Source organism: Grus americana, chromosome Z, assembly GCF_028858705.1.
Source record: "Grus americana isolate bGruAme1 chromosome Z, bGruAme1.mat, whole genome shotgun sequence".
Taxonomy (NCBI): domain Eukaryota; kingdom Metazoa; phylum Chordata; class Aves; order Gruiformes; family Gruidae; genus Grus; species Grus americana.
Genome location: NC_072891.1, coordinates 62,599,675 through 62,622,940, shown reverse-complemented (window position 1 = coordinate 62,622,940; position 23,266 = coordinate 62,599,675). Strand labels below are relative to the sequence as shown.

Below are 23,266 nucleotides of genomic sequence, written 5' to 3'. Positions count from 1 at the left end.
GTGTGGGGTTTTTTGGGGTGGGGTTTTTTTATTTGTTTTATGTTTTTTTAATGTTTTAATGATTCATTCCTTTGTGACCTCCTGATGGAGTGGTGCTAGCATGGGAGTGGCTGTCGCCCATGTCTGTACATGGGCTAGAGACAAGCCCAAAGAAATATTGTAGGAACTACTTGGTAATAGCTGGCGGCTTAGAGGTGGCTCCCATGGGCTGCTCCAGTGGTGTTGTGTTGTTAAGTGTCTCTGAAGCGAACAATATGGGGCTGGATGGAAGGGTTTGTCAGACTGAACTTGGCCCGCACATCATCAGATAGGCCCTACTGAATCGGGAAGTTCATAGTGCAATGTGCCAGTTGATCCTGTTCCCCTGGCTGGGGAGGTGTGCTGGGTTGACCCTGGCTGGAGGCCAAGTGCCCCCCAAAGCTGCTCTGTCACCACCCTCATCAGCTGGGCAGAGGAGAGAAAATATAATAAAAGGCTCCTGCGTCAAGATAAGGACAGGGAGAAATCACTCACCAATTACTGTCACAGGCAAAACAGGCTCAACTTATAAAAAATCATCTAATTTATTGCTAAGCAAAACAGAGTAGAATAATAAAAAATAAAACCAAACCTTAAAAACAGCTCTTCCCACCCCTCCCTTCTTTCTGGGTTCAACTTCACTCCCCATTTCTCTCCCTCCTTTTCCCACAGGACGGGAGATGGGGGTTGTGGTCAGTTCATCACACGTCTGCTGCTCCTTCCTCCTCAGGGGCAGGACTCCTCACACTCTGCCCCTGCTCCAGCGTGGGGTTCTTTCCACGGGAAACAGTCCTCCACTAACTTCTCCAACATCAGTCTTTCCCACAGGCTGCAGTTCTTCACCAACTGCTCCAGTGTGGGTCCCCCATGGGGTCACAAGTCCTGCCAGCAAACCTGCTCCTGCCTGGGCTCCTCTCTCCACAGGGCCACAGATCCTGCCAGGAGCCTGCTCCAGCGTGGGCTTCCCACATGGTCACAGCCTCCTTCAGGCATCCATCTGCTCCAGCGTGGGGTCCTCCATGGGCTGCAAGTGAATATCTGCTCCACCGTCAACCTCCATGGTCTTGCAGGGGCACAGCCTGCCTCACCATGGTCTTCTCTAGGGGCTGCAGGGGAATCTGCTCTGGCACCTGGAGCACCTCCTCCCCCTCCTTCTGCACTGACCTTGGTGTCTGCAGAGGTGTTTCTCCTAGATTTTTCTCACTCATTTCTCTGGCTGCAAATGCTACTGCTGGGTGTTTTGTTTTTTTTTCCTTCCCTTTCTTAACTGTGTTATCCCAGAGGCACTGCCACCATGGCTGATGGACTTGGCCTTGGCCAGTGGTGGGTCTGTCTTGGAGCTGGCTGGCACTGGCTCTGTCAGACATGGGGGAAGCTTCTGGCAGCTTCTCACAGAAGCCACTCCTGTAGTCCCCCTGCTACCAAAACCTTGCCATGCAAACCCAGTACAGGAAGAGGTCCCTCTGTCAGTATGGAGGGGTAAAAGAACTGCAGTTCCAGAGATCAAACAAGCTTATTTGTTTTGCTTTTTCATTTGGTCGCTGAAACATGTATCAGAAAAAAGTGTTATACAGTGGGCAAAATTTCATCTTTAAGCTTTGTAGATGAGGGTGATTACTTTTGACTAAGGAGTAATTTAGATCCGTTCCCTTTAAAAATCTGAGAGGAACTCCAGGAATTGTAGATCAGTCAACTTGACTGTAACCTAGACAGATGGAAAAAAAAAAAAAGCTGTTTGTAAGCATGCATTGTAGAAGATTATAAAATCTTGTGCTATGTATCACTAAGTTTTCAAAACTTTGTGCTATATATCACAAATCTGTACCTATTGTAATTTCACTTCTATTTGTTTCTGGAAAGCAGAATTTTTTTAATAAAATTATACCTGAAAAGACCAGATATATGTTATAGTTGCACTGTAATTTTTTTTTTCCTGGCCTGTCAGGAGGCAGAGGCATCAAAATACATTATTTGAATTGTCTTCATCCACAAGTTCATGGAATCACGGTTGTAATACTAACTTTCTTTCCTTCTTACGGGGGTGTTCCCATCAGTTGTCTAGAGTTTGTGTGAAGCCTTGCTCTTAGCTATAGCACTGAGGAGAACGGAAAGGGTTTTGAAACTTTGTGGCTGATGCAGGGAGGTAAATGTTCTTTTATGTCAATCTTAATTATCTTGCTGAACTTTTTCTCTAACAATGGACGGTACAGCAACACTGATTTTTTTTTTTTTTATTTTTTTTCCCCCCATGAAGCTAACTGTCACCCTGTGATTGCAGTAGGGAAATAAATCAGCTTTAACTTCACTGTGCTGTTGCTGAACTTCTGGAAGTGCAGCTGAGGGGCATAGTTGTGAAGGAAAGGTGTGCCAGTAGACTAATAACAAAAGCAAAGATAGAATTCTGAAAGATGTCCTGATATATCTTGTGATTTGTTGCAGGATTATAAAAAATAAGTATTTTGCTTTCTAGGGGTGTGTGTGTGAAAAGGTGGCTTTTCTGTAAGCATGTAAGTTTTCACATTACAGAATGAGTTATGTGATAGAGGAGACAAATGTCTTGAAATGAAATTTTTGCTTTTCCTGAAGGCAGATAGATGCTTTGACGCTCACCCTCCATGACTGATAAGACTTTTCCTAGTGTTGTTTAGGTGTTGGTTGGCTTGCTCTGCATCCCTAAAACTATGTATTATTCCATGGAGAAAACTAATAGATTACAAGTTATGCAGTGTTTGAATGCAAAGTAAATGAAACATAACTCTTGCTTTCATTTCCTATTAATTTGTTTCTTTTGTTCAGGGTGCCTGACTATGTTTGATCTTTCACAGATTTTAGTATGTTTTAGTGTCTCTATTTGTAAACTGTTGTGTAGATTCAGAAGCAGCACAGGTGTCTCTTAGTGAGGACACCTGGATGGCAGGGAGTAAAACTCTTATCAGCCCCTTCAAGTAAGGATGTTCTACTTAATTGTTCAGAACTCTTTCTTTCTTTCCATTGGTAGGAAAGGTATGGTCCCTTTTGTAACCTCTGACTGCATATTCCTGCTGCTAGTTTTTTGCTCTGTAGAGTGATCATGCAATTACAGAGTAAATTGATTCAGTTGGCTAATCTGACACCAGTCCAACGATGAAAAACATTTCCTCACGATCAGCTGCCTGAAAAGACTTTCTCTGGGTACAGTCACTAAATCTAGTGCAAAAATTAAGGTAACCAGCAGTAGGTGACCAGCAAACTGTTCCTACTAATGGCAGCTTGCCATAAGAATCCTAGCTATGCTGTGAAATCGACGTGGTTCAGCCCCAGCCAGCAGCTGTTCATTAGGCACCATGAAATGTTTGAGTTTACATTTGAATGTTCTTTGTATGTACTGTTCTTCTTAATGCCATGAACTTTTTGGTTTCAAAACAAATCTAGCTCATGCAGTATAGTGAAAACAATCTTGTAGATGTCTATTCTTCCTGGATACAAAAGGTTTTTTTTGAGAAAAGAAAGCTTAATTCACAGAAACCTTTACTCTTCTAGTTAGATTGAAAGATCTTTCAAATGAAAACGTTGGACAGAAATAGGGGAGGCATGAATTCACCTTTTACAATCTCTCCTCTGCTGTGGGACCTATATTTTTTTGGGTCACATTCATATATCTGTGATTTATTTGTAAAGTTAGTAGTGTCTTTAAAGAATGGTACTAGCAATCAACTGAATTTTCTTGCCTTTGTTCCTGAGGCAAAAGCTTCTTAAGCCTGTGCAATCAATAATTCTAACTCCTTGATTGTGGTTTTTAAAAATCTTTTATTTTTGAGTTAGGGTTGTGTTTTGGTAAGTTACAATTCTTTCTTCAATTATGCTTATCACAGAATGGTAGGGGTTGGAAGGGACGTCTGGAGATCATCTAGTCCACCCTCCTGCTAAAGCAGGATCACCTACAGCATGTTGCACAGGATTGTGCCCAGGCAGGTTTTGAATATATCCAGAGAAGGAGACTCCACAACCTCTCTGAGCAGCCTGTTCCAGTACTTGATCACCCTCAGAGTGAAGAAGTTTTTCCTCACATTCAGATGGAATTTCCTGTGTTCCAGTTTGTGCCCATTGCACCTTGTCCTGTCAGTGGACACCACTGAAAAGAGTCTGGCCCCATCTGCTTGACACAAGCCCTTTAGATATTGATAAGTATTGATCACATCCCCTCTCAGTCTTGTCTTCAGGCTATACAGACACAGCTCTCTCAGCCTTTCTTCATATGAGAGATGCTCCAGTCCCCTAATCATCTTTGTAGCCCTCTGCTGGACTCTCTCCAGTAGTTCCTTGTCTGTCTTGAACTGGGGAGCCCAAAACTGAGCACAGAACTCCAGATGTGGTCTCACCAGGGCAGAGTAGAGGGGATGGATAACCTCCCTCGACCTGCTGGCCACGCTGTTCTTAATGCACCCTGGAACAGCATTGACCTTTTTGGCTACAAAGACACACTGCTAGCTCATGGATAACTTGTCCACCAAAACTCCCAGGTCCTTCCCTGCAGCACTGCTTCCCAGCAGGTCAATCCCTAACCTGTACTGGTGCTTGAGGTTATTCCTCCTTAGGTGCAGGACCTGAGCACTCATGGGTGCATCCCATCAGGGCCCAAGGATTTGTGGATGTCGAGTTCGCCTAAATGATCTCTAACTCTAACCTCCTCAACCAAGGGAGGGTCTTCCTTTCTCCAGACTTACTCTCTTACCTCCAGGGTCTAGGATTCTTGAGGGCCAGCCTTAGCAAGTAAAGACCAAAGCAAAGAAGGTGTTCAGTAACCCTACCTTCTCTGTATCCTCCACCACCAGGGCACCACCCTCATTCAGCAGTGGCCCGCATTTTCCCTAGTCGTCTTTTTGCTGCTGATGTATGTGAAAACGCCATTCTTGTTGTCCTTGACATCCTTTGCCAGATTGAATTCCAAGTGAGCCTTTGCCTTCCTCATTGTATCCCTACATACTCTGACTGCATTCCTGTATTCCTCCCAAGCAGCCAGTCCCTTTTTCCACATTCTGTAAACTTCCTTCTTCCCTTTGAGTTCTTCCAGAAGCTCCTTGCTCATCTCCTGCCTCCTTTGCTTGATGTCTTCATCTTTGGGATGCAGTGATCTTGAGATTGGAGGAAGTGGTGCTTGAATATTGACCAGTTCTCTTGGACCCCTCTAGGGTCCTAACCCATGGGATTGTCCCAAGCAGGTCTTTCAAGAGGCCAAAGTTAGCTCTCCTGAAGTCCAGGGCTGTAATCCTACTTTTTGTCCTGCTCCTTCCACGCAGGATCCTGAACTCCACCATCTCATGGTCACTACAGCCAAGGTTTCCCCCAGCCTTCACTTACGTTTACTTCATATTTGATTTGTGTGATGTGAATTCTTGATTTTGGAAAACTTGGTGCTGAGGATATCGTGTCAGCAAACTCATGCACAACTTTCTAGTATTGCACTTTTTTCACAGTAACATTCATGGGTGTGACTGACTTCCATGATTTTCTTTGATTAGAATTGCAGTTAGGTATCTCCTTCACTTGATTGAACTTTGAGGAACTTGGTTTAAGGCCAAAGTTATCAAATATTTACAGATAAAGTAATACATTTGTGATGTTTAAATCTTACTTTAATCTTTTAAGGAAATATATTTATAGGGGGGTTGCTTTTCTGTTGTCCTATCCATGTCCTCCCCCATCCCCTCCCACTGAAATGCTAATATTTAGCACAAAAGTTCAAAGTAGTCCTTTTTGGATATGCAGCTTAAAGTATCTAGCATACATTTAATGGAGAAACAGTGGGGAAAGTATTAAGGGTGTAATGTAGCCCATCACATGGGGACTTGCTGCTAAAGGAAACAATTGCACAGAAGAACTTTTACTTCTAGCTTTTCTGGTTGGACCCTTCAGTAGTATTCATCAGCAGCTTCTTCCTCCATTTGCCATCCATTGTCATACAAAATATTCAAGAAGGTTGAAGAAAACCATCAAACTTGATCAGGCACTGTTTTTGACAGTCTGAAGTGCAAGGACTTAATTTGTCTGGATTAAAATCAATGGAACCATCAACTGATCAAGAATCGTGGATTGCCACAGGAGTGTGCGAACACACTGAAGATAGTACTGTGGAATTAGTTGTGGTTTATTGCTTAAAGGTAAACCAACTTGTTTACATGGGTTTTCTCCTGTAAGGGGTTTGTAGGGCTGTATCTATCAAGGACATAAAATTGGACTGTTTGAATTGAGTTCAACAGATTGAATGTGGTCTGACTGAAAGCCAGCTATACCTGTTCATTGACTTTTGCTGTCTTGGACATTGCATTTTTGGATTTTCTTTTGACTATAGTCTCTAATGAGTCTGTGTGGACACTTATTTTGAACCAAGAGCTTGACATTAGAGAACTGACTGTATATGGAAGGTGTGATAAGGCATCAGTGCTGAACATAATGGGTGTTGATCCTTAAATAGGATGTAGCCTGGAGGCCCAGAAAGTCTTTTGCATCCATTGAGGGTGAAGAAGAATCTTAACTAATCTTAACTATCACTTGAAAGGTTGAAGCAAGAGGCACTGACATCTGTTGTAGGAACTTGAGCTGAGAGGGGGAGAGGAACACCAAGCTTTTTGTTGTGTCCTGGTTTCAGATGAGACAGCCCCATACCAGCTGCTAGGAAGAAAATTAACTCTGTGTTTTTGATTTGTGCTGAAAACAGTGTTGATAACACAGAGATGTTTTTGTTGTTGACTCTGTGTAAGCACTGCTCAACAAGGCCTTTTCTGCTTCTCACTCCACCCTGCCAGCCAGTAGGCTGGGGGTGCACAAGAACTTGGGAGACGACACAGCTGGGACAGCTGACCCCAACTGACCAAAGGGATATTCCATACCATATGATAGCATGCTTAGTATAGAATGGGCTTGGGGAAGAGTAAGTGGGGGAGGCAGGAGCAAGTGGCAGTGGTGTTTGAAGTGGTGACTTTTGTCTTCCCGAGTCACTGTTATGTGTGATGGAGCCCTGCTTTCCTGGAGATTGCTGAATGCCTGCCTGCCCATGGGAAGTGGGGAATGAATTCCTTGGTTTGCTTTGCTTGTGCGCGTGGCTTTTGCTTTACTTACTAAACTGTCTTTATCTCAACCCATGAGTGTGGTTTGTTTTTTTTTTTTCCCTTTCCATTTTCAATTCTCTCCCCCATCCTGCCGGGGAGGGGGGAGGTGGGGACGGGATGTGGAGGGGAGCAAGCAGCTGCATGGTGCTTAGCTGCTGGCTGAGGTAAAACCATGACAGTTTGCTGCTTTTGTAGAACTCTGCTTCCTCTACCCCTGCCTCTTGCCAATAAAGGGAAAAAAATAAAGGTGTTAAATGCATCTAGAAAATGCTATTCAAATTGATTTTTTTTTTTCTTTTGAGAGTGCTGAAGCATATTTCAGTCTCTCTGGTGCTTGGAATGGGGATTAGACAGAGTTGGTGGGGAGGGAAGTGAGTATGGGACGTGCAGGTGTACATGCTTGAGTACAATTTTCAGGAATTAAATGTTCTAACTAGTGGACCCGCTGCCCTCGGGAAGTTATCTGTCATAAGCAGGAGTTAAATGAACAGCCTTGGGGTAGGAATGGTTTTAGCTTTCAGCTGTATTTATACAGCCTTGGAAATTACAAAACAATCTAAAACTCAGTACAATTAAGTTGCCACAGTATCAGTATATATCTAGAGAATGAAACTGAATTAAAGGGTGGTGAAGGTCATCAAAGTGAATTATAGCATTTTATGCATTAGTGTAGTATTTTGACCAGCAGCAGAGATAATCCCTTAATGTAAGGATGATGTGCCACCAAACTGGAATATGTATAGGCTTTGTTACTAAATTCCATTTAGTGTAATTCAATACATCTTCTATTAAGAACTGCAGGATCTGAGGAGAAATTGATGTTTTACACATCATTATTCAGAATACTCTTATAGTTGTAACTTTTATAGTTACTGCAAACAAAACTGGCAAGGCCTTGTCTTTGAACATGAACTGCTTGGGTAACTTCTTTTGGTTACTCCTGTCCATGCTAGAACGCAACTTTGTCAGCAGGTGTTTTGCCCCCCAGTGGCTTCACTCAGATTATTGTTCTCCAAGAAGTCAATTTGTAACACCTGTACACTCCTTACTTGTCTCTGCAGCTGCAGTTAAGTACAGCACGGACTAAAATATGACCACAAGTGCTTGTGAGGGCTTTCAGCTTTTGGTAGTGTGGTAGTTGGAACAAAAATTATTTAAGGGCTTTCATAGTCACAATGGCTGCTGGATTAGCAACAGTCTTCCCTGTTTTATGCTATGTTCTTGTTTTAAGAACTGTAAGCTCTTGTGTCTCAAAGTGAAGGTAGTATTTCCATAAATAAGCATATTTATTTTCTACTGTAGCGAAGATTAGTTGCACCCTTGGCATCTGTTCATAGTATTTACTGGAGTGATTTTGCTGTCTGTCTAAACATAATGTGGATTGTATTGCCTTGCTCTCTTCTGAGGTTTTCGTAACTGCTGAAAGATTCTGTCTTCTGTTTCCTACTGGAAGTAGGAACTCAGGTTTCCTACTGCTTTTAGTAACACAACTGATGAGAATCATCAGACTAACATCTTTTTCTAATGCTTAGAATTACGCTTTTGTGGTAGGACTGTCAGACACTAAATTACTTAGTGCTTTTTCCACTGCTTGACTGGGAGTGATGGTATTTTTTGGGTGTTGATCACAGCCACATCCTTGCTCTGTGCATGGATTCACCAGTACAGACCAAGAAATCAGGGAGGAAGCAGGTGTCGACTGTTTTATCTGCACTTATGTCTGCCCATGTTCAACTGATTCTATAGCAGGAAACATTCGTTGTCTCTGGTAATGGTCAAGCAAAGGCCTGCAGGAAAACAGGTTTCATGCACAATCCTTCAGTGCTGCAAGGAGTCTTAAATAAGAGATTGTGACTTTTTCATAGCTAGAAGAAGATGGGAGTGATAAATCTCACAACCATTTATGCAAGGTGGTGGATTTGATTTATCCCCCCCCCCCCCTTCCCCCTTACATTTTGCAGATCTTCTAGGAATAGTCAACCAACTCCCCTTTGCCAAGGGGTCTTACAGGAATTTTAATATTTAAACCTGCTGAGCTAAGCCATCTCCTAGGATAAGGGGACAGTAATAGTTGTTTCTGTTGACAGTTGATTGTCTATAGTCTGTTCCAAAGACCACCCAATGATGGAAATTCTGTAAGGTATTACGTTCCAATGCTTCATTATCCTTAGTTTAGAAGCCTAACAATTTTTGAGACTAATTGTCCTACCCTCCACAAAGAAGATGAAAGTGGTGTTCTCTCTAGTTTGTTTACCCTATTTGCTGTCCCTGTTGCTTGGTTAAACAGTCCTAGTCTTTTCTTCAAATGTTTTCACATTTTCTAGACCTCAGTGCTTTCCTATGGACGCTCTTCAATATTTTCAGATTTTCTCGAGCACGTTGCCTGAGATTGGGTATAGTGCTTTTACTTAGTACCTGATGTCCTCAACAGTTGAATGGGAGGACTGTTTCGTGTTTTTCAATCAGGTAGGTATCTTAATGCTGTGATTGCCTTTTTTCATTATAAGATGATGTGTAGATTAAAGTTCATTTGTGGTTACAGGGTACCTTCATGTATAAAAAGAAAATCTGTCAAGAGTTACATTTATTAATAAGCAACAGTACTTCTGAGGAAGGGCTGAATACAATAAATGTAAAAGCAGTTTATGACCCTGCCTTAAAGTTATAGTTTATTCTTTTTTGCAGGCTGCTATAGTGGTCAAAACCTTGGGGTATAAAATGCTACTTCTGTGTTTAGTTTCCTTGTATGACGCTGATTTGCTCTGCTGATCTGCTCCACTATCCCATGACCCCTTCCCACAAGACTGATGTTTTAGTACCTTTATGATTTTTTTTCAATTCAGTTAAGAAATAAAAGGAAAGGTTTTTCTATTGGAATCAGAAAGGGAATGAAAACACCTTTTCAATGGCTTGCAAATAACATTGAGATAATACTTGTAAATCTTTAGGTATGCCATCTTAGAAGCACATTCGAAATTTGGTCTAAGAAATGAGTACTTAAGTAGGATACGTTCTGTTGCTGGTTGTGCTAATGTGACTTACTAATACTGTCAGCTGTTGTGGGTTTTTTGTTATTGTCCTTGAACCTTGCAAGTTCTAGAACTGTGTTGCAATGCACACAAATACTTTTCTGTCTTTTACAAGATGGGTTAGTAATAAAATACTTCTGTCTAAAATATGATTACTTCTGACAATACATTTTTCTCTTTTTTTTTTTACAGATATTTTCCAATTTATCTCTGAATGAGCGTTGCCTGTCAGCGTCATTAGTCTGTAAATATTGGCGTGACCTCTGTTTGGATTTTCAGTTTTGGAAGCAACTGGATCTCAGTAGTCGTCAACAGGTACGAAGGTATCATTGTGGAAGGATCATGTTTTGATAACTAAGAATTTTTTCTCAGAACTTGTACTTTTGTCCAAAGGTAAACAAAAGAAACCCATAAAATGGTGATGTCTGTGCTTTCAGGGATTAGAGGACCGTTAGATTACTCTACTGTCTGGACCCTTAGATTAACTCCTTTAAATGTAGCTTCTTTTGACTGAGCTCAGTTGTTAAACAGTGTGAGGACAACTGCTATTTTAAATGGATTGTGGATTACCTGTCTCAGGTTTGCATCAGCTAGTGGTAGTTCCATTCGTAAGAGCTATCAGATCTCATTATAATTGAAAGACATACATGAGCTTTTCTGAGGATGCTCTGCTTTGAAGAATGGTCACCTAACAGGTGCTTGCTCTGTTTGTTTTAGCAAATTTTCTTTAATTTTCCTTCAGCTGATGTGGCTTCTTCTGATGAGAAGACAGATTGTGTCTTTTTAGCCCTTTAGCTGATCCTAGAATTAAATATGTCTGGGATTCGTAGATATCATTTAGTGAAATCCTTACACACCCTGGCTTAGGATTGTTCAGGATAACTTTTCTCCTTGGAAAACTTTTTTAAGGATGCCTGTATTGTTTGGCTAGCCCCTTTAGGTTTCTTGTTACTTAGTTACTTGCAGAGGTTTATAGAACAATTTCTTGAGAGTTTCATGAAAACATAGGGTGCAGGGGAACAACCATTGGAGGGTCTCATTGGAAGAAGCACCAACATGAACTCATCTATGTTGGACATGAAGATTGTACATGGGATATTATTTTCAGATCACCAATTCATGAGAAAGCATGCAAGTTCTGCTTCTAGACTTACTAGTTAAAATATTTATGAAACACTACGGAGAAGTTGCGTAACAGATTGTCTGATATTTTTCTGATGTTACTCCAAAGCACACTTATATCAGAGGTCCATCTTTTTGCTCTGTAGGTACATGTGTCAAATCAGTCTTTCTTCTTCCTTGTCTTGAGGTGTAGCCTTATTTCTACAAGGAAGATTTTTTTAATGGTTTTTTTAATGGTTTTTTTATTTATGGTTTTGCCTATTGGTATGTTGGGATCTCTACTAAAGTTTATCAGTTGTGGCATTGCCCTAAGAAACCTATCTTGCCAGTTTTTTATTGAGTTCCTAAACCAATATGAAAACACAAACGTTATCCTTTGTGTGTGGGGAGGGTTTGGTGGGTTTGGGTTTTTTGGTTATTGTTGGTTTTGTTGGTTATTTGCTGGGTTTTTTTTGGGGGCGAGGGGGGAGTCATTTGTGGTTTTTAGTGTGTGGGTTTTGGTTTGGGTTTTTTTTTTTTTAATTTGTTTGCAATTCGTCATGTTTTCTAGCTAACAGTTCCCTCATGAAATAGCAATGTGGTGGGTTGACCCTGGCTGGAGGCCAGGTGCCCACCAGAGCCGCTCTCTCACTCCCCTCATTCACTAAACAGGGGAGAAAAGGCATAACGAAATGCTTGTAGGTCGAGATAAGGACAGGGAGAGATCACTCACTAATTATCGTCACGAGCAAAACAGACCAAACTTAGAGAGGGAATTAATCTAATATATTACTAGGCAAAACAGAGTAGAGGAATGAGAAAATAAAATCAACTCTTAAAACACCTCCCCCCACCCCTCCCATCTTCCCGGGCTCAACTTCACTCCCGGCTTCAACCTTCCCCCCCCTCAGCAGCACAGGGGGACAGGGAATGGGGTTTACGGTCAGTTCATCACACGGTGTTTCTGCTGCCTCTTCATCCTCAGGGGGAGGACTCCTCTCATCGTTCCCCTGCTCCAGCATGGAGTCCCTCTCACGGGGTGCAGACCTTCAGGAGCAAACTGCTCCAGCGTGGGGTCCCCCACGGGGTCACAAAGTCCTGCCAGCAAACCTGCCCTGGCGTGGGCTCCCCTCTGCACGGGTCCACCGGTCCGGCCTGGAACTTGCTCCAGCGTGGGCTTCCCACGGGCCACAGCCTCCTTCAGGTGCCTCCACCTGCTCCGGCGTGGGGTCCTCCACGGGCTGCAGGTGGAATCTCTACACCCCCTCATCCTTCCTCCATGGGCTGCAGGGGAACAGCCTGCTTTACCATGGTCTTCACCACAGGCTGCAGGGGGATCTGTGCTCCTGCGCCTGGAGCTCCTCCTCCCCTTCCATCTGCACTGACCTTGGTGTCTGCAGAGTTTCTTACATCTTCTCACTCCTCTCTCCGGCTGCAAAAGCTCTCTCTCTCTAAGTGTTTTCCTTCTTAAATATGTTATCACAGAGGCGCTGATTGGCTTTGCCTTGGCCAGCGGCGGGCCCGTCTTGGAGCTGGCTGGCATTGGCTCTATCAGACACAGGGGGAGCTTCTAGCAGCTTCTCACAGAAGCCACCCCTGTAGCCCCCCCGCCACCAAAACCTTGCCATGCAAACCCAACACAGCAAGAAAAGAGATTAGACTTGCTACTAGTGGAAAACAGATTGAATGCAGCAAAGAAAGTGTTTGTTTCTCAACTGTGTAAGAGAAAAACAAAAGGGATTCATGTTGCTGTCTTCTCCTCTCCAGACTTAAAGCTAGATCTCACCTATGCTAAGTGGTGGATAAATGTTCCTGAATGGTTTTGTTAGAAAGACTTTGGTCATATGTCATCTCAGGTTTTTTGAAGTGAAGCTTTTAAATTGAGGGAGTTCTATGCATTGTGTCTTGCCTGCTTTGGTTTAGTTTGTTTTGTTTTAACTTATAAACTTCAGCATAAAGAATCTCTTATGTTTCTTACCTGTTTTGTGGGACTGGCTTCTCTTAAAATGATTGGCATGTTAATTAACAAATGTGTACAGTACAAAGCAGATAGAATCTTTTTTTCTTCAGTGGAGCTCTGGGAAAATAGTGCATGTATCTGATTTAATGGGCTTTCATAGGCTAACACTTTAAAATATGCAAGTATTCTGTTTTAACACTGAGCAAATAACAGGAGGAAACTTCTGGGGTTTAATTATCTTTTTTCATTCCAGTGTTCTTCTCATCCCTTTCATTCACTGCTACCCTAGATGACTGTTTCCATTGTTAAAAAGCCCATTGTTACCTGCATCACTGTAGTATTTGTCCACTGCACCTGGTTTTGGATGATTACCAAAGTCTAAGTAAAAACCTGTTGCATTTCAGAGACATATAAACCCTTTACTTCTCTGTAAATGCTACCTTAGGTATGTAAGGTGCTGCTGCAGAAGAGCAAACAAATCCTTTCTTTTTTTTTTTTCCAAGGATGGAGAATTATTTGTCTAAAATATGAAGAGGACTGTTATTTTCTTCAAGGGTTGTAGCGGAATTCTTTAAAGATAGCTGTAAAACTGATTATACAAGTATGCTTTTATCTTGGAAAACAAATCTTTTCATTCTTCAATAGCTAATGGAAATGCATCTTACAGATAGTAATTTTTGTGCTAGTAAAATTCAAGATGTTTATGAAAAAAGAAAAATTTGAGTATTTGTATTTTCTTTGCAGGTCACCGATGAGCTGTTGGAAAAGATAGCATCAAGAAGCCAGAATATTACTGAAATCAATATTTCTGATTGTCGCAATGTATCTGATACAGGTGTATGCATATTAGCAATTAAATGTCCTGGACTCCTCAGGTATACTGCCTACAGGTGTAAACAGCTTTCTGACACCTCTATTATTGCAGTTGCCTCTCAGTGTCCTCTTCTTCAGAAAGTGCACGTAGGCAATCAAGACAGACTCACTGATGAAGGCCTAAAGCAGGTAACTTACCTATTCTACAAATTTCTTTTGTAAATTGAGTACCTTTCAACTTCTTACCCAGTGCAAAAATAGGACATGGAAGAAGGTACCCTCTTCTAGGATTTAATTAAAATCAGATGACCTCTTCTACTTTAAAAATTGGTTTATGGACATATTTTTTTGGTGCAGTAAATGCTGTTCTTTAGAGACTGCACTTTTTTACTTTTTTTTTTTTTTTAATATACAGGAGTTAAATGATCCCTTTTGTAATGAAATCTTCACTTTGACATCCTGTACTTCACCTCTGGCTGATTAAATTTTCCTGAGCTTAGTTCCTATTTGGAACCAGTGTTTAACTAACTCTTGCATCTTGAAAGCTGAAGGTGATTGAGATCTTTATATGTTAGGCCTGCAGGAAGGTTTCATCAACTATGTCTGTTGTGTTAAAGGAGCATTTAGGGTAAGCTGTGACGTAGTTGTGTTAAATCAAATATACTGTCGATAGTCTAGCATACAGGCATTGTTAGCTACTTATATATATGCCCAATAAATAACTTCGCTCTTATGTGCTGCTCTTAGCTCCATTTTGTTGACTGTAGTTAGCAATTTCATTATGTATGTAATTATAATCTTTCTTGTTTGTGTATAGTATTTACAAAACTTGTGAAGAAAGATAATTTTAAGGAGAGGCAGAGAAGCAGAAAGACATGTTAATTCTCCAATTCAGTCAAATCCAGTTGTTTTTTTCCCTTTATTCTTATATGCTTGCTTTGATTTCATTAATTGCAGCTAGGTTCAAAATGCAGAGAATTGAAAGACATTCATTTTGGGCAATGTTACAAGATCTCAGATGAAGGAATGATCATTATAGCTAAAGGCTGTCTGAAGTTGCAAAGAATATACATGCAAGAAAACAAATTAGTAAGTACATGTTATGATTTATTTTTTTCCTCAGCATTTTCATTGTTAAAGCTTTCACTTGCCTTTTATCTGTTTAAAACTTTCTTCTGAATAGCTGCTTTTTGGCAGTGAATTGAGTAAAAATGTTCTCTAGCTGTGAAAATTTAGGTTCTACAGACATAGCTCAGAACGTGACTCAAAGTACAAGTTAAGCTAGTGCTATTCTTGGTACACATTAACTTTTGGATTTGACGGGACATTCCAAGAGTAATTGTTTGAGAGATGCCTGATTTGTGTAGGAAAATGATTTGTCCATATGTTTATACCAGTATGTTTTTCTACAGTAGGAAGTGCAAACTAAATAAACTAAAAAATTTTGAGGGGTTGCGTTCTTGATTACAAATAACACACTGTGATAATCTTTTCTTTAAATTAGTCACTTTCTCATCAGAATGCAGTAGTGTGCCTGTGCTAGTAGAAGGAGGTTGTTGAGGATTAATAAAACTATGTTGTGTCCTAATTATAAGCAGTCTCTGAAATGATGGTTTCTAAAGTTGAAAGCCAGTATCTACTAAATGGTATAGTAGAGCACTGCTAAGATAGTTAATTTGAGAATGGTTTCTATTTTTTTTTTGAAAGCTTTTTATTGGTTTGGATCAGAACTGTAGGAAGTTGAGAAATAGGAGATAATGGTCAAGCCTGAGATCTCAGAATAGTTCAAATGCAGAAAAAAGGGCGTGTCCCCTCCTTGCATATCAAAATATAATCTTGGGTACTGTCAAAATTAGTCCTTGTAATGTTTATCTTAACACATGAAAATCTTTTTAATTAAAAAAAAAGATAAATGGAAGTTCCAAGAAGCCTGAAAGGAAAGCATACTTCTGCAAAAATTAAGTGGGGAAAGGTAGGGAAATTCAAAGTATTGTTTGTTTTGAATGAAAGAGGAAAAAACTTGTGCATATTCAAGTTTTGCATAATTGTCCATGAAAGATTTCTTAATTGTACGTGAAGATTATTGTGTGTATAAATAACTACATAAGCGCGTGATCATTGGAAAACACATGGGTAAGGTGTTAACTTGACCTTCCTTATAGATATGTCTTCCACTTCTTGCCACTGAAGTTTTTATTCTCTTTATAGTCTGGAATGCAACCTAAGAAGCTGACATTACAATTGTTAGTACTTAAAAGTTCTGTTTTATTAACTGAAATGTCATCTAAGTTCTCAGTTCAAATGGGACATAGGAAGTATCTTGTTTTTAAGACAATCAGTAAAGATATTCTTCATTTGCACTTTATTTGCTTGCCTTCATTATTGGAAAAATAATATTAATTTTTCATTGGAAATATGACAAAAATATGTACTCTCACATGAATAGGAAACTTATTTTGTCACTTCTGAAAATTTGTCAAGTGACTTACCAAAACTACCCTTTGCACAATTTCTCATGTAGGGTTTTTTTAATGTCTGATTTTATTTAAAGCTGCTGCCCAATCTTAATTTTTCAGAAAAAAACTTGCGGCAAACTTGGTTTAGCTTTGTAAAGTCCAAATTCATGTCCTTAAATCTTGGTCTAGAAATGTCAACATGAAATAAGTTATAAAGCTGTTATGAACTCCAGGGTGTTGAATCTTTAGAATAAAATAACACTTGGATGATGAACTTTGAACTAGGTGACAAAGCTATAGAAACTGATGTGCTTTCCCCTTGCCAGAGGCAAGAGACTTTCAGATCTTTCTGGAAGTGTATTTTTGTGTGATGAATCAAGACAACTTGTAAGACATTCTTGTGCGGTTGTAAAATAAAAACAAAAAAATCACTTTGCAAAATAAAAAAAAAGGAGTTGTTTAATGCCATGGACTTGGCTTAAAAGAGAGCAATGGTTGGTGGGAAATGATAATCCACTATTTGAATTGTCAAATTCTGTGGGTTACTTTTGTTTTTAAGATGGCCTTCTAAAGTAAAACCAGTGTTAATATTTCCTGTGGCACATTTTACTTCCTGTTCTTTTGGTGAATGATAATTTGGGGAAATGTGTATTTGTTTTAAAAATAAGTAAGTATTCATTCTCTGAAATCAAAATATTCTGTGGCAAGAAAAGTGCACTTGACATATGAGGGCTTGGTTTGTGTATTTGAAGTTCATAGATTGTCAGCCTGCTATAGGAAGAAGACTCTTCCTCCCCTGCTCCTCCTTTTTAAACAGCTTCTGTAGCTTCCATGGAAATACTGTAAATTGAGCCTGTGTGTTCTGTTTTTTATTTTCTTATTTCTTCCTTTTTCAGAGGTGCTCAAAATCATGTGACTCTTACAGGCAATTCCTATTAATTTCAAAATGTGCAGTCCATTATAGACTGTACATGATGTCTGGGTTTTCACAGAAGCTTGTCTCAGACTAATGGATTTTATACTTTAATATATAGATATAAAAATCTATATGGAGGCAACCAGCAGCTTGTGAGTGTTACTTCACAGTGAAGTGTGGATCAGGCAACATAGTTCAGTTGCTTCATCTGTTGCTAAGTAACTCCATTATCAGACTGCTGAGCGGAAACAGAGAAGGAAGAATTTATGTTCTGATTGTTTAATACACTAGGCATTTCACAGAAAAATAGACCCTTTCCTTCCTTTGAAATGCTGATTATGTCATGGTAATAAATGACAGCTGCAAATAATAAATGGGTGCAAAGGATGTGTGAGGAAAAAGTTAATATCGCAAGGCTAGCTTAACAACACCAGGTTGTTGTTTGCGTAACTGTTTATGATTTGTGTCTCTTCAAAATATGTTTGTTTTTCCTCTGTCATTTGAATGAAAGAGTAATTATATGCAAAGCCTCTTTTCTGAAATACACTGGCCAAATTGCGAACCTAGTGGGGAAAAAAAAAATAGCGGGACTTACGAAGTGTGCCAGTATATGTTGAGTTGTCTTTGCTTATCTGTCCCCAAGCAGTCTGATACAATCGAACAATCTCACAGAAATTCAGTGTAAATGGAAGAACAGTTTATAACTCTAGGAATTTTCCTAGCTTCTTGGTTGAGTTTAGTTGGACTTCTTATTTTATGGTTATGCCTGGAATTGAATGCTATGAGTATAACTTTCATGTTTGCTTCATATGAATGATTAATGTGATTGAAGCTGGTGGAAGATGAATTGGTTAATTTCGTTATTAGCTTTCTAGCAACCCCTTTTTTGCCCTTCTGTCCCAGATAGACAGTATGTAGCCTCAACTGAAAAATCAGAGAACTGCTTCACACTAACATGCAGTATTCTCACTGACACATGGAGTGGGGCTGAACTGAACCTGAATTGTCAAGGAACATGGCAGCATTCCTACCTCTATACTTTCTTCCCTTTCTCTCTTTTCTTTTTCAAGCTTGTTTAGGGGAAATAATACTGCAAATAAGCTATTACACCTGGCAGCATTTCTCCCTTTTCAATAAAATGATCTTGTGAAGTAGGTGATTTAAGATGGTTATGGTCTGACTTGATCACGTTTCTAGTTCCTTGTTTGTCTTTTGACTCTGTCCAGTGTCTACTGTGAATGGAGGACATTGCAGGATAACCAAATTTTTGCCAGTTGGCAGTGTGTTTCATAATCTTTTTTCATGCTTGATGTGTGAGAACACTTTTACAGTAATTTTTTTACAGATAATTATTTAATGGTATTTTTAAGGATGAGTATTCTGTTAGTGTTCTGCCCGCCTTTGCAGTTTATAGCAGATAATACAGAGTAGAAATCTGTATTAACTGTGATGTTACGTTTGGTAGAAACTATGACACTTAAGATGTGTGAATAATACTCTTTGTTTTAGTTTCAGTAAAAAAGAATTAAGATAGACTAAAACAGTTTTATGTCACATAATTATATGCTTACATACCCTTTTAAAGCATTGACTGAAATCAACCTAGTCTAAAAATCTATAGAACAAAATAAACTTAATTTTCATGTTTTCTGAATAATCACAGCATAGTGTAATCTGATTTATTTCTCTGTATGTTTTACTGAGGTTTCCCCCACCACCCCCACCCTATTTTTGACTTTAGGAAGCAGTTCTCTTTCTTGTTATACATGTCAGCTACAAAACACTTCAGCAATGTGCCCTGTGCATGACACAGGGCAAATGTGGAGAGGAGAGAGTACTTTGCTTTGAGTTTAATCCAGGCAAATTGTTTGAGGAGAAAAGTCAGTATTATGAGGCATATAAACTGCACATCATCTGATGAACTGCTGAAGCTTAGAATATATAGAAATAACTTACTTTTTCACCAGTAACAAGTAAATGAAAGAAACTTTTGGGGAAAAATATTCCTAAAGAGTGTAATTTCCCTGCCATTCTTCCCTTCCCCCAACATATTCCATATACTATTTCAATCTTTACATATAATTACTTAAAACTGTTCTTCTATTTGGAGAAATTTCAGCAAAAGGATCATTTTCCCATGCTTCTTCATGATAGCTTTCCCAAAATACTAACTAGCTTATTTCATTGTTTTGAGGTTTTGAAAAGAACTGTAGTTGTTCCAGACTTTTTCCTTTTTTTTCTTTTTTTTTCTTTTTTTTTTTTAATTAAAAACTCATGTTCTCCAGGAGTGTTGCTGGTTTTCTTTGTATACACAGAATGCACGTATAGGACTACTTACTTGCTAAACATATGCATACATATTAGGGATGATGCCAATACTGAGATTGATTTCTGTACATCGTAGCTTTAGGCAATAATGCTTCCTGTCAAGTATTAAATCAGAGCTTTCTATAGCAAAAACTCCTTACAGATGACATTGTTGGTAGTGTTTACTAGTAATGATAAAGTCCCTCTCGTATTTTAGTTTGTCAAACACATTACATGTGCACCAAAAACTACTAATGTACTATAAAAATAATATTCAGTGTTTTAAAAATGTATTGAATAACTATACTGAGACTAAGCTGAGATACAGGAAAACATGCTCATACAGGAAAAAAGCCATGTCAGAAAGTTAACTTTTCAATAAGCTTCCCTTCTGAAACATTCATGTTGTTCATTTTTACAACATAATAAAATGATTTGATCATTTCTTTAGAAATCGGATCTTATTTCTCAGAGTTTGATAATTTTTTTTGCTTTTTTTTGTTTGGACTGTTGCATTTTGACTTGCGCAGTTACTGTAATACTATTCTTAAGGTAAAACACTCATGCCAAGTTTGATGTTAATAGAGAGGAAAGCAAAGTGAAGACTGTGTGCTCATGCATAAATATGTATTTGCTGTAAAAGCCTTTGAACCACTATGTAGATGTCAGGCTTTTATTTTCTGTATAAATGGTTCTGTAAATAATCTGGCAATAAAGACAATACTGTGTTGTCACCCTTAGGTGGCGGTATTGACTTTGTAGTGGTAACCACTCTTTCAGTCCTTGCTATAGCGAATTGCCAATACATCGCAGCTAACTTCTGCGATGTTGTGCTGGTTCCACAGATCCTGTTTTCTCTTCCGTTCAGCTGCCAGGATTGCTGTCTAAGTAGTTCTTAAATGTCTTCAGACTGTTAGTATAACAAAGCCTACTCAACTAAATAGCGTTTGACTTCTTCAGTGTAGCTACATATATTCTTATTGAAGCATTTGAAGAGATTGCTTTGTGTAGTTCATCAAATACTAGCAAAGAGGAAGGAGAAAACTGATAAAATTTTGGCATATTGTGGGATATTTTGCACTGGTTTTTTTTTTTAAATAGAATGAGTTTGAGTAACGTATGATAGTAATGTGTATCTCTTGGAAAACGTTGCCCAGAGAGGTGGTAGATACTCCATCCCTGAAAGCATTCAAGGCCAGGCTCTGAGCAACCTGATGTAGTTGAAGATGTCCCTGCTGATTGCAGGGGGGTTGGAACTAAATGATCTTTAAAGGTCCCTTCCAACCCAAACTATTCTATGATTCTATTATCTATATTAGGTATGCTGAGTATAACATGAATGATGCTAAAGGAGATCCTGAGTGAAACCTTGGAGAAAACCGGCTATTGTTCCTTATTTTACTTTTTACCCATTTCTAAATAAGACCACCTTTGGCAATGATAATGCACTTTTGAACTTGTGGCTTCTTAAAGGCCAAGAATGTGTCTTCTGGGGATGTGTATTTAGAAATACAGCACAGGAAACTTTGCTTTTTAAAGCAAATTATTTTATGTGCACCCTTGTCTAATAGTGGGGATTTTTTTTCTTTACTACATTAATTTTATTTTTGTCCTCTTTTTTGGCTGGGATAGAGTTACTTTTCTTCCTAGCAGCTGGTATGGTGCTGTTTTGGATTCAGGATGAGAATAATGTTGATAACACACTGATGATTTTAGCTGTTGTCAAGCAGTCAAGGATTTTGCAGCTTCTCATACTGCCCTGCCAACGAGAAGGTGGGGGGTACCCAAGAATCTGGGAGGGGACACAGCCAGGACAGCTGACCCAAACTGGCCAAAGGGATATTTCATACCATTTGATGTCATGCTCAGTATATAACTGAGGGGCAGTTGGCTGGGAGGCAGCACGGCTCAGGAACTAGCTGAGCATCGGTTCCAGGTGGTGACCAGTTGTGCTGTGCATCACTTGTTTTCTATGCTCTTTTGTCATTATTATCTTCCTTTTTCTGTCCTATTAAACTGTCTTTATTGCAATCCATGAGTTTTTACCTTTTTTTTTTCCCCAATTCTCTTCCCCATCCCACTGGCGGGGCCAGGATGTGGTGGAGTAAGCAAATGACTGTGTGATTGTTTTAGCTGCTTGCCAAGTTGAACTTTGACTTTTTTTTTAAGTGTAAAACAAAAGTACTTCAATGTCTCACTCTTCAGTTATATTTCAAGGGTATGTGTCAGAGAGGCAAACTAATTCTGGTTAAGCTCTTGGTGTCAATAAATTAGGAGACCCCTAATGTAATAATTTTCAGCTTAATGCTTAACACCACATTTTGAGTTTTAAATGCAGTACTGTAAGTTATACTGAAAGTATTTTTTCTATGTTGTATTGTTCAAAAGGCATCTTACCTCATCAGGAGATTTTACTTATCAGGAGATTTTACTGAAGAGTTGCAGGGTGTGGTTTTTGGTTTTTTGTTGTTTGTTTTTAATCTTCGCTAATGCTTTTGTCTTTTTGTATGATTTCTGTCCCCCATCATCCCCACTCCAAATATTTGTCTTCAATGGGAGGCTTTGTATTTAAGCAGGTGAAAGAAAATTTAATTTTTAACATGAATTCAGTGTTTGTGAAACTCTTTAGACTGACAGCATTGGAATCTGAAGTCCTCTTTTTGTCCACTAAACAGGTACAGCATGAGCAGCAGCAGCAGTGCAAGCTTCACCCCACTGCCCCACCAAGGTGCTGCAAACCCTGACCTAGAGAGAGACCTCTAGCAAGGGTTAAGAGACTTGTTCAGTCTCCATGCTCATTCAGTCGTTACTGTGGCTGCCAACGGGAGTACTCATTTGTGATAGTGGATAGATACCACATCACAAAAGCACCAGGAAATGGACTGAAAGCACCAGCTTATTTCATAAAAACTACCGACCATCTGTCAAATGATTTAACTTCAGTTACCACAGACCTGGGCCACTAATAGAAGTGAATGGGTTCATGTCCCATTACCAATTCCCTTGTGCAGCTTCTTTATGCTATATACTATGCAGAAACAAAATGTGTGTATAGACTGTAATCTTCTTGTGAAGCTAGTTGTTTCAAATGCTTGACTGTACATGCAAATACTCTGGCTTAATAATAAGATCAGCTATATGGTTTCCCTACTCTCTGTGCTTTTTTTTCTTTTGTTCTTTTTTAAACAAGTACTGCATTTATTGAGCTTTTTAACTGACTGTTCCGTGTTGTGGGTTGAATTGTCATGTAGTGTGAGTGTGTGTGTATGTATACGTTTTAAAAGCAACTAAGAACTGGAGTTGTAATATGTGTTGTTGCATTAATTAGGTTTTTTGACTCCTGTTAGGTTACATGTGGTAGGTTAATGGCTCTACCTACTCTACAGTTTAAAAAAACTTCCATTTTTTATATAGATATAAAATTGCCTATTATACCACTTACAATAATTCTTTAGGCTGTAATTTGTTATACCACTTTTTTGGAATATTTTATGTGTAAAAATGCATAGTAATTACACTGTAAATTAACATAATGACAATTGAGGGAGGGAATAAAATAGGAGTGGGAAAGTGGTTGCTGC

General features: G+C 39.3%; 1 protein-coding gene across 4 annotated transcripts in view; it reads left to right on the top strand.

The window, feature by feature from the left end:
• FBXL17 (F-box and leucine rich repeat protein 17) overlaps positions 1 to 23,266 on the top strand; it is a 307,633-nt gene that overhangs the window by 3,319 nt on the left and 281,048 nt on the right. For all 4 annotated transcript variants that reach the window (XR_008574640.1, XM_054809505.1, XM_054809506.1 and 1 more), the window contains exons 2-4: positions 10,325 to 10,447; positions 13,938 to 14,195; positions 14,964 to 15,095. Coding sequence is in view for 3 of the 4 variants with exons in the window: in XM_054809505.1 (XP_054665480.1) it covers positions 10,325 to 10,447; positions 13,938 to 14,195; positions 14,964 to 15,095 (513 nt within the window). In the remaining variant the exon portion in view is untranslated. The remainder of the gene's footprint in view (positions 1 to 10,324; positions 10,448 to 13,937; positions 14,196 to 14,963; positions 15,096 to 23,266) is intronic.